Consider the following 15,543-nt stretch of genomic DNA (forward strand, 5'->3'; position numbering starts at 1 on the left):
ATTAGAAAAACATTGTCAAACTAGGAGGGGAGGAAATCAGCTTTTGTATTTCTAGAAACTGCATTTATTCTTTTAATAGCCTTAAGACTTCTATACCCACATACCTACAGATATTTCAAGGCCATGCTACCTCCAGTTAGCTTTTTGTATGACTTAAGAGATCTTTAAAATACTTTCAAGAACTTAAGAGATCTTTCATTAAGGCTTTTCAAATTCTGAAATTCTGTCCAAACAAAACTGCATTAGTGAGAAAATTCATATTTTTGGACTATTCCTAGTTTATACAAAACTCTGTATGTAACTAAGGCTCATTCTCAAATATCAGTATGAGACAAAAATCCAATCAATAGTCCATATTTACTTTCCTTAGCTCTATGCTTAATATTAATAAGGGTATATATCCTTATACAGATTTATTTGCTTCGTTTCTAAGCAAAAAAAAACATCCATCTGAGCACTTACAGTTCAGTATTTATGCAAGTGCTTAAAAACAGAACCCCACATGGAGAAATTTAAACTCAACATAAACCATTAAAAGCATAGATACATGGTACAATCAGATGTGGAAATAACTCATCATTCACCAGTTAAGGACAGTTATGCTTTCAGAAGAAATTCCTTCTGTACAGAGATCTACATCAAATCCCCAAGTACTCAGAATTCAGTAACGACATTTAAGACCAACACTTTATTTATATGCCTGAATCAGAAAAGAATGCTTCTGAAAGCTTAACTCCAGTAACAGCAGTAGAGCTCAGCAGCTCTGGAGTCTGCTAATTCATATATATATATATATGAATTAGCAGAACTAAAACCCCAGCATTTTATCTTTTATATAAAGTACATGCAACCTAGATCATGGCTGTACATATGTGCATTATTTCAAGTGTAACATTGTATAAGAGAAACGTTACTTCAAGAGCTGCATAAAGATCTACTACTCAGCTAAAGCACCTTTAAATCTGTAGCACTGGGTAAAAACTGTTTTAAATTTATCTTAATGCATGCCAGCTTGTTAGCAATGGATATGAACTTCAGCAATAAGCTATCACATACTCCTGACCCCTTTTACCATTTGACTTTTGGACAAAAAGTCAAGTCCTCTTTCCAATAAGGACCCTCTTTCCAGCTAACAAGAAAACTGCTGTAATTAACTACCTACATTAGTTAAGTCGGGGAAGCTACCTTTAAAATGTTATGTTCAAAGACAATCCAGGTTTCAAAAGACTGCAGTGAAACAAAAGGGAGATTGCTACAACTTTCCCTTCAAGACTTCAGACAAACATCCAATTAAAAACATTAAATTTGTAATTTATAAAGCATACTCTTCGTTTCCCTCAGTGGAAAATAACTGTTACAGTGTTCTAGTAGACAGCCTTCAAAGGATCTTTAAAGAGTCTTTCTAACAACAGCAATAATACAATAAGGCTATGCCTTTCTGTAGGGGCCTGACCTCCCAAGTTAAAAACCTTCAAAGACCAAAACGAAGAAAAAATTAAAATCTAATTTATCCCTCAGAAGCATGCATTGGAAAATGAAAGGAAAAATATTCTTTTTAAAACATGCATTTTGAAGTGTCAGTATATTTCCTACATTTCCATACCTGGAATGACTTTTTGTAGAAAAACAACAGTTTTAAGTTAGATACTGTGATTTATGATACTACGTTCTTTTCCACACACCTCTTTCTCAGTGTCTATATAATCACAAGAGAAGGTTCTCAAGGCGACCTGTAACACAGTGGTCTCCAGCAAAAATTTCCAAATCCTGTATTTTGTAAATAGCATCCTCCCTACTTTGTGAGCAATGACACAACTGATAAAAAGAGTTGGCTCCTATGATGTGAAATAAAACCTCTCCTTTTTATCTGGTAAAGACCAGACCCACAGTGTATTTTGTGCAAAATTGAAATTTCCTTTTCTTCTATGGAACAAAGGATTTTGTTCTAGCTTCATTATACAGATGGCTCAATCACAGACACACACTGTTGAGAAGGTGTATTTTAAAACACACGGCTACAAAATGCTTCTGTGTTCCAATAAAACTGTAACCGAGTAACTGTTAATACTACATATTCCTTTATATCACACCACCACTAATCTAGTAACAGAACAGTACTGAAAAAATATGTAAAAGTCAGATTTCAAATTATATAGTTGTTTCTCTACATAAGACATTACAGCTAGGAAAAGTGACTGGCTATGAGAATAAAGCAAGAATGGCTAACACTTTAACTGCATCCCAATGGCCTATTTGCTCTTGATTAAAAATGCCAGACATAAAAGACATTCCCTATGACCCATGGCAATTGGGCAATATTATTTTTCCTGTATTGATATAATAGTTATCAATAGCTGTTGGCTACTGATTTTCTAGGTGGTACTATTACTGTCAATCTCATGCGTTTAACAATGTTAGAAAAGAAATACAAAGAACACTAAAGTTGCTTTAAAAATTAAATAGTTTACACAAAGGTATCTTCACACTTTGCATCTTCCAACATTTAACTGTTCATCAAAACCCCCAACAAGCTAATTCACAGAATTTAGTTTTACTAAAGAAAAGAACAGCAAAAGTCTAGATTTACAGATTTTCATTCCTAAGGGAAGTAGGATTTTCACAGTAATATCAAAAAAATATTTCTTTTTCGGGTTGTAAATTATTTGCATGAAAAGGTTTGTTTTATCAATTACTTTTAACAGATCCAAAACATGGAACACATTCTTATTCAGCGTGAAAATACCTTTGGTAAGAAAAATGGGCCATGAGACATGACAGCTATTCAAAGGAATTAAATTTGTGATACATTACCACTGTTCCATTATCTGGCATCATTGATGTTCCCATATTTGCAGCTCCTTCTGGTCCCATGGAAGGACCAGGACCCATTGCAGGGCCAGGTAAAGTTCCTCTGTTGTTCATATTCATACCCATCATTGGAGGAGGGCCTTGGTTACCAGCAGGTGCTGGGCTAAACGCATCTATGCAAAACAATCTATACTTAGAGCTGTCCTATCTTAATTTTACAAGAACAAACAAACAATTTACAATATTCAAAAAGCCAAATGTACAAGACTTCAAATACTTGAAAAAATATTCTTTGAGACTGTACATTTACCTCAATCATCTGCTTTTAAACAGATTTTAAATAATCTCTATTATTCTGCATTACATAATTTGCCTCATGTATTTGAAAATCCCAATCTTTACAGCTAAATATAGCTGTACAGCTTCTGTGCAGGAACCAAAACATTCATATTGCATCTATATGGAGTATGCACATCACAAATTTGCAAAAATCTCAAGTGATTTTACAGATATTGGCAGCTAAAAGGCAACTTGGCACTTTAGGGATCTTTGCAGATGAAATGTACATTTGCAAGAAGTCTTCTACCAGTAGTATGTTAATTGATATAGTGTACAGTAGATTAGTCTATGGTCTAACAGCAACAACAGAGATGGTACTCAACTTCACAATAAATTATTTGCAATATAGAATAAATAAAATCTTACATTTAGTTACAATTTCTTACAGTATAAGTACCAGAAAACTAAGTAGTTTTGTTAGAACTAGAAATGACAGAACAATCTCCTCCAAATGTCTGAATCAAAGAGGTAGAAGAAAATCTTGAAACATATTCTGAGGAGATAATTTAGCTGTAATATTACACTAAGAGGCATCACTCTGCCAGTACTCAATAACGCACTGAACACATAGGTAAAAATGCCCTCATAGTAGTTTTGTGTGTTTCTTTGAAAAAACAGTCTGATTATCTACCCCACACCTTACTACTATGAAATATCAACTTCAAGGCTGGTAGTGATGCATTCCTCCCATTCCCCACAAAAATCCATTCTCTGCAGCCCAAAGTATGCATCCAAATTTGATAATGGAAGAAAGCATACCTCTGTCATTTAGTGTACACTTTAAGTATATACTTTTATAATATAAAGAAATCTGATATGTTGCTAGACTAATAAGCCTGTTGTTTATATTTTAAAGATAAACCCTCTCACTTCTCACCACAACTGCACATTTTAAATAATGAATATATAAATACACATCATTCAAAGGAGGCCACTTCACACAGATACAGTACTGTGACTATCAGCAGGCATGCACAATTACACCTCCATTATTTGCCTTGAGAACACCACGTCACAGCAGCCAGTGAAACCATGGCATTCAAGATATTGCTGCTAAAATTGAAGACCTGGTTTTGATCATATATACATTAGGCCAATCACAAACTCCTTAGCAAAAACAATGCATGCTACATAGTAGCACATGAGAAGTGCTAAACAGCTTTACTACAAGTGACAGAAATTCCATAATTTTGAAAAGCAGAAGTCTTTGAGCTTAGTAATGAAGCAACTCCTAGACCTCTCCCTATAACATTAAGTCAAAGCAAAGGTACACTCATGTTGGATGTTTCTTACCTATCCATACACATGGTCAGTTCATGTACCAGGTAGAAGACTGGGCTACAATTCAAGAAAATTACAGTAGCATATGCTCTAAAATGGTTTTTAACTGTCGCCCATTCAGTTAGATACAGGAGGAAAAGAAGTCTAAGCTGCCAGTATAAGGAGAAACCTTTATTCTCAGAGTCTAGAGGCACTCTGCAGGACTATCATGACATAACAGCACTTAGTGCATGTAGTAGTGTCATTAACTAAATGCTTAATTACTTGCTATTGGTTTGCTTATCAGCCTAATTAAACTGAGCCAGGTACTCACTGTCTTACGGGAACTGTCACTTATCTGTCAACTGCCACAAAGTTCTCATGCTCCATTATCATACAAATGTACCAGGGTAGCAGATAGCAACTCATACTATCAAACCTCTAGAATTCTGATGCTGTTTCAGGCAGAGTCACATCTGAAAGGAGCAAAACTACAGAGTATAATGCAAGGAGAGAGTGAGGCCCTGCATACTTTCATCAGCAAGAGGTCACTACAATAGATTAGCTGTAACTCAGAGGTCTCCAAAATCCTTCTATCTCCAAAGCAGACTCTAAGAGCTAACCACTTGATTGTCCTTTCTTTTTGGTGGGGCACTGATGTGAGGAGTTCATTTACAGGACCATGTTCAGCAACAGATGGAAAGCAGTCATTAGTGTTCATGCTACAATGCAGACACTAAAAAAAAGTCTTTCTGCAAACTGAAGGGCTGAAAAAGTCCACTCTAAATGTCTGAAATGCATCAACAAAAAAGTCAATAATCTTCATCAATGCAGAGACAGTTCCCCAAAAAAGCCCCTTTTTTTCCATTTTTAATCTTATAGTCTACACTTAGTACTAAAGATCCAATTAAATGCTCTGATGAGGTATACATACTTCTCTCAGAACTTGTTTGTCACAGAAAGCTGTAAAAATGAGCAGTTCTGCACATGTCAGCACTTACGAAATCCGTCACAGAGGTACTCTGCTTTCTAAGAAAATTATCATTCAGGTATTTCAGTTACTGGAAATATTCCAGCTCTCTCTGTCCCACATTATAAAAAGACACAAATGGCACAGGTAAAGGTAAATTAAAAATAAAGTTACAATTCCAACAGAAATTTTAAGAAAGGATGTTACTGTCAACAACTAAAGTTCTACTATTTAAAGGTCTACTGTAGGGTTTTGGGGTCAATTGTTTCAGTTGTACTAATGGCGTTAATACACTGTAAAAAAACCAAAATCTCTATAATGCATGAACGTAAAATCCAGCTTCTGCAGAAATAAATGCTATACTTATTTGCTATGGATATTTTAAAGTAGCAGTTCAGTGTTGTTGTAACTTTTTTTGGGGATTACAAAATTTAAAATCAAGTTGTAACATAAAACTCAGAAAGCAAAACCAATAACATCACTGTTAAGAACTGCAATAAATAAAAATTTTAAATGTCCATGCAGAAAGTGTATTCTGTGGATCTGGACAACCGACACAGTATCTATATTTACGAAGTCTTCAAATTAAATGAAATTTTCAAGTATGATGCAAGCATATGCAAAAGTACAACTATAAAATAAGGAAATTAAGCCTCAATTTATGCTTCAGTTTGTAGATAATTTCACGGTGTCCTTCTTCAGAATCATTTGTAAATAATTTTCATCATCCCTGAAAGCACAAGCCTATTTCTATTTTTCAGCTATAAATGTGTCTCAATAAATGCAAGGAAATTGTGAATAATGTGTTTCAAAATCTGAAGCAGATTTCTTACTCTATAAATTCACATTACTCAAAAGGTCAAGTGAAATGACTGAGTTTTGTATGCACTTTCAATTTTAAAATATATGGGAAAATAGTTTTATTATTTTTCTTTTGATTACCACCTTAATTTATTTTAAACTACCATTAGGAAGTTTCCAATAGATTAACAGTTCACACAGTTTAGTTAGATTTGGTGGTTTTGAAGAAATATTTTAAGTTTCAGTCTTGTTTAAAAGCAGATATTCTGGGTAAGTAAGATTCCAAACTGTTTCAGTTTGCACAGATGGAGCAAGCACTAATTATTATACTTTTCTATTACACAGTACCAGTTTTTAGTAGTAGATTACATAGTAAGAGACTCGGAGGAAATTGGTAGACCTATTCATTTACCACACCAAGTACATGAAGAACTTGCCAATTTTAACCTCTACATCATTTCACTGCATGCAATTACAGTCATAATTTCTTCAAATAGCTAAGTCCCTCCAAAATAATGCCAAATATTTTTTTAATATAAAATTCTTCTTTTGTAGCAGACAACTCCCAGAGCATCACTTGTCCCTGATTTTTGTTTCTCTAAACTTGCACGTCATTTTTTTGTCATGTATAGTCAAAGCAGTAAAATAAAGATACAGGGTGGGGGAAAGCTACTTGAAAGCAAGATATATGTTGGGGTTTTTTTATTTCCTAATATTGCTTACTCCTTTTTTACCAGTTGTCACTATTTAGTAATGCTTGAGTAATATGTACAGTCCCAAAGAAAAAAAAAATGTACATTAGAGAAGCCTTTTTCCTTCAGATCCCTACCTCCCATGTTTATTGCTCCACGAGGACCCATATCACCCATTCTCATTTCCTGTTCTCTCTGAAAGTAAACATAGTTTTCATGGTCAACCTATCATTCTTAGAACTTAAAACATTCCTATTTACTCCATGAAAATAAAAATGTTAAAGTTTCAAAAGTTTCCATTGATTAAAACAGTGCAAGGAAAGACATTAATTACACTCCTGGTTTTTATAGCATCAAAGGGATGAATAAGTTCAATGTAACAATGCTGTATATTTTTGCATAATAAAGATTAAATATCCCAAGTTTCATTTATCAGCAGTCTAAAACTCCCAAATAGTTATGTGATCAACCACAAATGAATTCATCTTTATGGAGTGTTTTTAATAAATAAATGTGTTTCTATTTTACCTGTAAACAAACAGGTCTTATTACAATACTTGCCTAAAGGCCAAGTGGTTCAGTAATACTCAACCTGATTTCCTGACTCAAAAATACTTGTGTTGATTGAAAACCAAGCTCTGATGTATTATATCACAGTATATAAATTCAACCTACCAATTAATCATTGTTCAAATAGTTTTGACTTAACTTGATGGAGGTATATTTTTTTAATGAACTATACTTTGCTATTGACGTTAGTTCAGATACTGACCATCCTTTTAAAACCAGCATAAAACTGTAGTGTCACCAGAAGCTGTAACATGCATTCACGCTAAACAGACAACACATCAAATTGATCCAGATTCAACTGATAGTCAGTCACCCAACAGCAAAAGATTTCTTACATTACTAAACAAGAATCCCGGCCTGCTGTGAAACAATACTCAAAGGATACCCAGAGAGGCAAAAAAATCATCACTTATGGGAAAACAAAATACTCTATCAGAGACAATTCCAAAGGACTTTTTGATTACTGTTTACATCAAAAAGATTAAATAGAAACAGATTCACAGTTCAAAACAAAACCTAATGAAGTTTATTTTAAAAATTCTCCTTAATTTTCTACACGAATATTAACAAGTATTCTGCTCTTGAGAAAACAAATACACATGTGCTAAAAATAAGAAAATTCAAAAATTTACCTCACTGTGAAAAACCATTCCACTTATGATTTAATCATCCACTTATGATTCCACTTATGATTTAGGTCTAAGTTCAGATGCACTTTGAAAAGAAATCCACATACTAGGCAACTAAATCAGTCTATAAGCAACTTTTACATGGAAACAATAATAAATCAAAATACATTAATCTCATTTGTACAGGTTCACAAAAGTCTGGTTTGGTCAATCATATTTGGGATGCCAAATATGAGTCTTCTATCTTCAGCCACTTGAAGCAGCAGACACCACTATTTGACAGAACAGAACCAACAGTTTTACCAAAATATCCTACTATAGGAAATTGCCATGAGATATATCATAAAGAGCTCTCAACTCAACAACTTTGTTTGTAATAACTCATATTAACCTATAAAAACTACTTAACATAAGAAGAGTACACACTGTTTTCAAAAGAATATGGCTTAATCTGGAGCAGAAAAATAAGGTCTGGTAACTAAAAGACACAGGCAGGTTTTAAGAAGTCCAGCTAAAAAGGCCATTAAAAAAAGCACTAAGGAGGATCTCTTCTTCTGACCTAGAACCCACATTAAAAATTTATTAGAGAAAATGCAGCTACTCTGACAGGCCTTTCACAGTAACATCAATTGACATTTTAAGTAAAATCAGCAGCCCCACGGGGATGAACCATATCCATAAACTTGACATGAGTTAGTCACAAATCAGCATACAACCATGTTGATTATTAGTCTGCTTGTACACCTCAGCCTTGACATCAGGAAGCAGAAGGGATAGTGGTATATGATCCCTACTGTCAGTCCCTAGCCCAAAAGGATAGGGAAACACTGTGGCTATCAGTTTACACTAGTCAGATTCTGTGCACAGGTGCATGCCTACATGCTTTGTGTGAAAAGCGGACATGCCATGAACAGTTGTGAGAAACTTTTTCATTGCAAAGCAAAGCACCAGACTTTACAGTAGGCACAAACCTTCCTTGATTCATCTAAGGTTCAACTGCAAGTGGGCTGGTATTTGTTTTTTTAATGTGACAAGTGCCATAAGGCAAGGCTAAGTACTATACTGGCTAGGTTAAGTACAGAGCTGTAAAGCTGGACTAGTTACTAGAACTTTACTTGTTTTCTTTGTAAAGGACAGAAGCATATGCAAGCTCTGATGTAGACTTTCTATAAAAAACACACTAGCCTTCCTCCTAGCAATCAACCATTTTTCCCTCTCTTGAAATGCTACCAGTCTTCAGTTAACTGAAGTACAGCAAAGATGGGTAGAACCTACTTTTGTTTAGTCTAGTTTAACATTTGTAAGAAAAAAACATTATGTAATTATTTGCCATTTTTTAGCTTTAACTTCAGTGTTGAATTATTACAGTATAAAAACCATTTCAGGTATAGAATCAAGACCCATAAATGTGCCTTAAGGTCTCTGCTGCCTATTACTTTATCAACACGTCTGCAAGATTAAGATGCTGCTGCTGCTTATAATTATTCCTACTGTCGCATGTACTAAACATATCATGTTGACTTTTCAGCACAGGAAAATGCTTCTGTACTTGTAACACAGAATTAGCAACTTTACACTTCCTGTCAGAGAAAATACTCAATTTCAAACATTAACCTCCAGTATATATCATATATGCCATTAGATGTTTCAGGTATTCAAAAATTCTATCTGGAGGAGTCCTGGGTAGTAACAAAAATTCAGTCCTGTCACACACAAATCAGGTCCTAGACAGCTCTTTACTATGTGAGCATACACATGCTACTATAGGTAAGCTAGATCAACTAGTCCATGGGTTTTGCCCAAAACATAACAGAAAGGAATACCAACAGGCAGTTTGACACAATAGCTGAACCACTGCTGGCTGGTAATTCCAGCCCACCTGAGAAGTTTATTTTCAGATACTCAAGCCTTTTGCAGAGCTTAACAATGATAGTGTTACCTTCTCAAAGCTTCTTTTCCTCACTATATGACTTCCCATTCTTCTGTTCAGTAGCAGCCTGCTTCAGCCCCTTCCCCAAAGCCACCCGTAACTACCCACAACAGGGAGTTAAAACTGAGCAGCACAAGAATAGGGCTAAACTCTTAAAAGAGAAATACGTAGCATGATTAGGAGCCTCTGAAGTCACCCATACCTGGGAAAACGATCTTAACAGGAAGAGAACAAGAAAAATGGATGATATGCTATTACAGGGCGAAAAGAAAGCCATAAGACAAAGAATGTGCAGGAAAGCATAATAAGTTAAACTTCGTAAAAATCAGAAAAAAACATTATCAAAAAGACAAAGTCAGCAAACAAAAAATGTCCAATTGTAAAAGCACTGTTTACACAACTCAAACCTTTCCAAACTATTTGTTGCCAGGATTCTTGTAAAATGCTTCAGAACTCACTAAAGCAGACAGACAACCTTCAAAAAGGTCCAATGCACATGAGTAATCTTTTAGAAAAATTGCTATGATGGCAACTATAGGATTATACTTACTAATTACAGACAGAAGCCTTAAAAATTGTATTTCTCACAATGCCAACTAATTTTAATGTCAAATGTAAAAAGTAGATCTACACCAAAATAATGAATACACTCAGTTTTCAAAATATGTACTTAACATTTAATATAGTATAGATTCTCCCCTTTTTACCAAGTACTTGAAAGCAGTTTTCCAAAGTATTTGAGATGTATCATGTGCTATGTTCTTACACCTCTTATCACCACTGATACATCAGTCTAAATATACAGAGAACAACCAAGATGATTCTTCTGAGATTGTTAAATATATTACATTATTTTTAAATGTTCTACAAAACCATGAAAGTAAATTGTTTGAAAAACACCTAAGAATTTATACAGGTCACACTGCAAGTAAAAATACAAATAGTCATAAACCTGACTTTTTAAACTGACAAACCAGTGCTACTTTTTTTCCTTAAAAACAGCCCTTGCAATTGCAGCAACCCAGCAAAAATTAATCTTGTCTCCAAGTGATGCAATATTCACAGTAACAAAACTTAAAAATGATGGCATGAACAGAATATGGCATGGAAAATTTTAGAACAGCAAAAAAGCAAGATATCTCAGAAACGTTATGATGGCAGACCATACAGTTTTCAATGGTTTGTGGCCAAAAGAACATGCAACTATTTACTTACCTTTCATAGTATAGCAACCACAATAATGTCAAGACATGGCATCCAAAAAATGCCTTCGCAATAAAAGAACACTTTCCCCATAAACTTGAAAATTAACAGTTTAATTAGCACTTTATCTAGGTTGTGTATGTAGAGCAAAATGTAATTAACAGTGCTGCTGATTCTTACTTTTTTCATTAACATGAAAACTGAACTTTATTCTCTAACAGACTATATATTTGTCAAAACAGGTATGACATTTCTGTACCTCTTACGAGAATTGATTACTCCCTTCTACTGTGGTTTATTTCATTAAGTTCCTTCTAGAAAAGAAAAATTATTTCCAAAGACCTCTTAATGAGGCATAAGGCCCTTAAACCTTACTTGAATTGTAACTTAGTGAAAGACATCTATATTTTAATGACATAAATCATACAAGTTATTAAAGCTGCTAGTTAGCAGAATTAGCAGTTAGTTAGAAGTAGAATCTTGATACTTTTGATTATGCATTATTCGTTTTTTCCTCAGAATAGTCCGATCTTACTCCAATGACAAGTGCACTGGAAGTTAAGTGGCAGTAAGAAGTTAAAGTAATAAAAGGTTTCTCTTCCATTCACCCCTTCTTGTCACCCTTCCCTGTATGGTTTGTTCCTCAATTAAGATCTCCATGTAAGATCCAAAAGTTACAATATCCCCACACAGTTCATATACAATAGCAGTAAGTAATTTCACATGAAAAACATTGATCTTTTAAAATCCAAGATTTGTATGTGCTCTTGAGCACTGAAGTCTAAATTCAGAGCTGATCCCTACTCTGAGCTGGGCATCATCCTAGATGATTCCAAAAATGTCTTCCAGCCTAAACTACTCAAAACTCTAGGAACTGAGTGATAGCACTCACTCAAGAGTCTAAAAAAATATAAACTCTCTTACTTCACACAAATCTACACAAATACATTAAACTAGATAACAACTATAGTAAACGTAGCTATGAAACATACAGCATGCAGTAAACTATAGAGTCCTGTTTTTAAATAGCAATCCCAATGAAAAGAATTTTCTTTAGGTTTAATAGCTGTCTCCAGGACTCAATCTTTGAAAAATCATACTAAGAAGGCTATTAAGCTCTAACACTAAAAACCCTCAACATTAAAAAAGTATCACATAGGTAAAATCAGGAATACATGTTGCATGAAATAAAGACAGACATATTCCAAAAAATGCTACAAATTGGAAAAATGCTCCTAATGGTAGCAAAAACTACAATTACAGAAAAAAATTATTACTATTCCAGCATATTTCTTAAGTATTCCTGTCATTTCAGTAAGATTGCATAGGAAGTATTAATTTTATTTGAAGAGGGGAATTTCTTCCAAAACTTACAGCAAAAGTATAGGGATGTATTTGTGAAAAACCTCTATGCACTACATCTTTGTTCTCTTCTTTTAGTTCTGAAACAAAAAGTCTTCAACTCCTGTGGGATCTCATTTTCCTTCTGCATCAGTTGCTAAGGAAAGTCCTCAGACAAAAAACACCAATTAAAACTCCTCAAATGTATTTAGCAATGTAAATTGAAGTCATTATTTAAAAATACTTTTACAGTAAACTGTTAAACCACTGTGAACCTCCCACAGGTTTTGGTTTTGTCATTCTCTTACAGCTGGATGCAAAACCCAATCTGAACTGAAGTTAGCTCCCTTTCAATACATCAATCCTCACATGACATTTAATTCAGGTCTAAACTGACAGTTTTGGAGAAGAAAGCAGTTTAATTGCACTAACATAATTCTCAATAGCAACACCTTTAGGGGATACATCACTAACCAGCAACATTTAATAGTCCTAAAGATTAAAGAAAATGCTAATTCTAAAGGTTAAAGACAATACTATTTAATACACACCAAAGTAACAGCTTTGTTTTACACAAGAACTCAAACCTTCAGAATATATTACAGCTCAAAATTCAAATTACAGTCTAACTTGTTAACAAGTGAAGAAAGAAAATAGTCTAAAAGGAGCTAAGATATACCATGGAACCTATTATGTTGATTATAGAACTTGGTTCCATATTGCAATTTATATCTTCTCTGCTTCATTATTTTGTCTTGTACTTACTTGCTCCTTCACTGAATTTTAATATTGCATTTAAGCCACTGCATCAATATAATTTGTGAGATTTTCTCCCACCTCCCTTATTTCCATTTGTTAAAATACAGTAAAACATTGTATATACAAGATCCATAAAACTGACAAAAATTTATTTCATTTTCTCATAACCTGAGATAAAAGTTATTCATCATCCAAAAAAAAAAGGCACACAGAAAGCAAAATCAGGCTCTAAACAACCTGCATACATATACAGCAGCTAGGAACAAAATCAAAATATTTTAATTCCATGCCTCCAATCATCATTACATCAGCTGTTCACGTAAAGAAAAATCCTACCATATCCCTTCACTGTATATGAAGCACTCTCTGAGGATGTAACTGCAAAGAAGGATACTTTTCCAAATGCCTTTGTTGTTGATGATTTGAGAGAAAACAAGCACAGAAATATTCTGGCAAATTTTCCCCTTGATATAACAACTAAGCCTCACAAGAGAGGTAAAAATCTGCTTCTCAAATATTTTAAGCTAAAATTCAGAAATAATTTTCACAAGACAAAGAGAAGATAACCACCTTCAAAAGATTTGGAAATCCTTTGAAAAATGAGAGCCCATTATATCAATTCCCTTAATAGCAACTTTTTCAATTCTGCCAATTAACCTGGTTCTACTGTAGTTAGGAGCCACCTTAGATTCATGGAACCAAAATATTTAAAAAATTCTCCCATTTCTGTTAGCTTCCTTTTTTCAGTAACAGTTAAAAAAAATTAAAAATATAAATTAAATACAGATCAACAGCTGAACATAATACAAATATTTTTTCAAAGGCACTTTACTGTTTACTTACCCACTACAGTACTTTTTAGAAGAAATATACAGCATATCACCAAGTTCACGACTGAGACATGTAACAATTACACTACATTCACAATATATTCACATCTTCAGAGGCACATTAGAGAATTTCATCTTAGAATGATTCTGGTTTTATACAAGCTGAAGAAATGTCAAAAGAGTGGATAAGTATCAAAACAGACAACCTGGCAGGCTGCAAATGATTTAAGATGCACTCCACTATTTACCATGGGCAGGGGTGGACTCGAAGGGCTGCTTAACTGGTAGCAAAAACTAGGCTAACTCTACCCTCATGCAGAAATGCACTAAAATACTAAACTGAAAATCAGGTGTTATGGAACAATGCTGCATTTTAGATTTCCCAAATTGTTACGTTTTCCCTGTACAAAACCCAAATCTCTACAAATATTTAAAAGAGTGAACACTAGATGGAGTCAAAAAAAGTTTTCCCCAAATGCAAGATTCAATGATAAAATGTAGTGAAAGTCATCAATGTTTACTTAGAAGAGAAATAAATCAGCCAAGAATACCCTTTATATTTAAGTGAAAATCTACTTCTTAGTTGAAGTGTCAACTATAAGACTGCAAAATCAACTTAAAGCACCACTAATTATAGCCACAGTGCACTAAATATGACCCTTTGCCAGACTTCTCTATTATATATTTTTCCTCACCAACTAGGTATTACATATGCCAAATAAATTGTAACAAAAAAGCCAGTCCAACTGTAGTTGTTAACTCATAATTAATTTGAGTTACAAAGTAAATAGAATATGCAAGAATATTTGTTAAAAGGAAGCTGAAAGCCAAAGTCTTTCAATCCTACCAAGAGGTCCCGTAGGAGAAACTTCCAGCACCCATATAGTGTCTTTTATAGATGTTATGGATGGCGCTTACAACCAGAATAGTTCAATGTCTAAAATTTCTCCAATTAACTTATGGCCTGTACACACATACAGCACACTAAAACATAAGAAAATATAAACAGAGAAACATCAGTGAAACTTTCTGCAGGAAGCCAAGCTCCACAGTTATTTTACACAACTTGTAGGCCATTTCCTGTAAAACTGGAGCAACATGAGGCAGACTCGAGTGAGGAAGATGCTTGTCATTTGAACAAAGTCCTGACTGATGAAAATACATTCTATCAGAAAATTCAAGTATTTCCATCAAAAAATGTAACAAACTGGTCATCTGAATAAATCCAAACAGATTGTGAAACACTGCTTTCTAGCTAAATACCCTAATCCAAGTCCACACACCCTTAAGCTACACTGTCTGGTTTCATCAAAACCATCCAACAAAAACTACTATTTTATTTACATACAATAGACCCAAAGGTCAGAATTATGACAGGGACTCAGTGGAGAGCACCCTATCAATAGGGACA

At 34.1% G+C, this 15,543-nt stretch overlaps 1 protein-coding gene across 5 annotated transcripts in view; it reads right to left on the reverse strand.

Moving 5' to 3' along the window:
- The window catches only part of PSPC1 (paraspeckle component 1), a 57,627-nt gene that overhangs the window by 23,264 nt on the left and 18,820 nt on the right, over positions 1 to 15,543 (reverse strand). For 3 of the 5 annotated variants that reach the window (XR_008429423.1, XR_008429424.1, XM_053935743.1), the window contains exons 7-8: positions 7,008 to 7,065; positions 2,812 to 2,981 (exon numbers count right to left, since the gene is read on the reverse strand). The exons of the other annotated variants lie outside the window; for them this stretch is intronic. Coding sequence is in view for 1 of the 3 variants with exons in the window: in XM_053935743.1 (XP_053791718.1) it covers positions 2,812 to 2,981; positions 7,008 to 7,065 (228 nt within the window). In the remaining 2 variants the exon portion in view is untranslated. The remainder of the gene's footprint in view (positions 1 to 2,811; positions 2,982 to 7,007; positions 7,066 to 15,543) is intronic. 5 annotated transcript variants of the gene reach the window in all.

This window comes from Vidua chalybeata, chromosome 2 (assembly GCF_026979565.1).
Source record: "Vidua chalybeata isolate OUT-0048 chromosome 2, bVidCha1 merged haplotype, whole genome shotgun sequence".
NCBI lineage: Eukaryota > Metazoa > Chordata > Aves > Passeriformes > Viduidae > Vidua > Vidua chalybeata.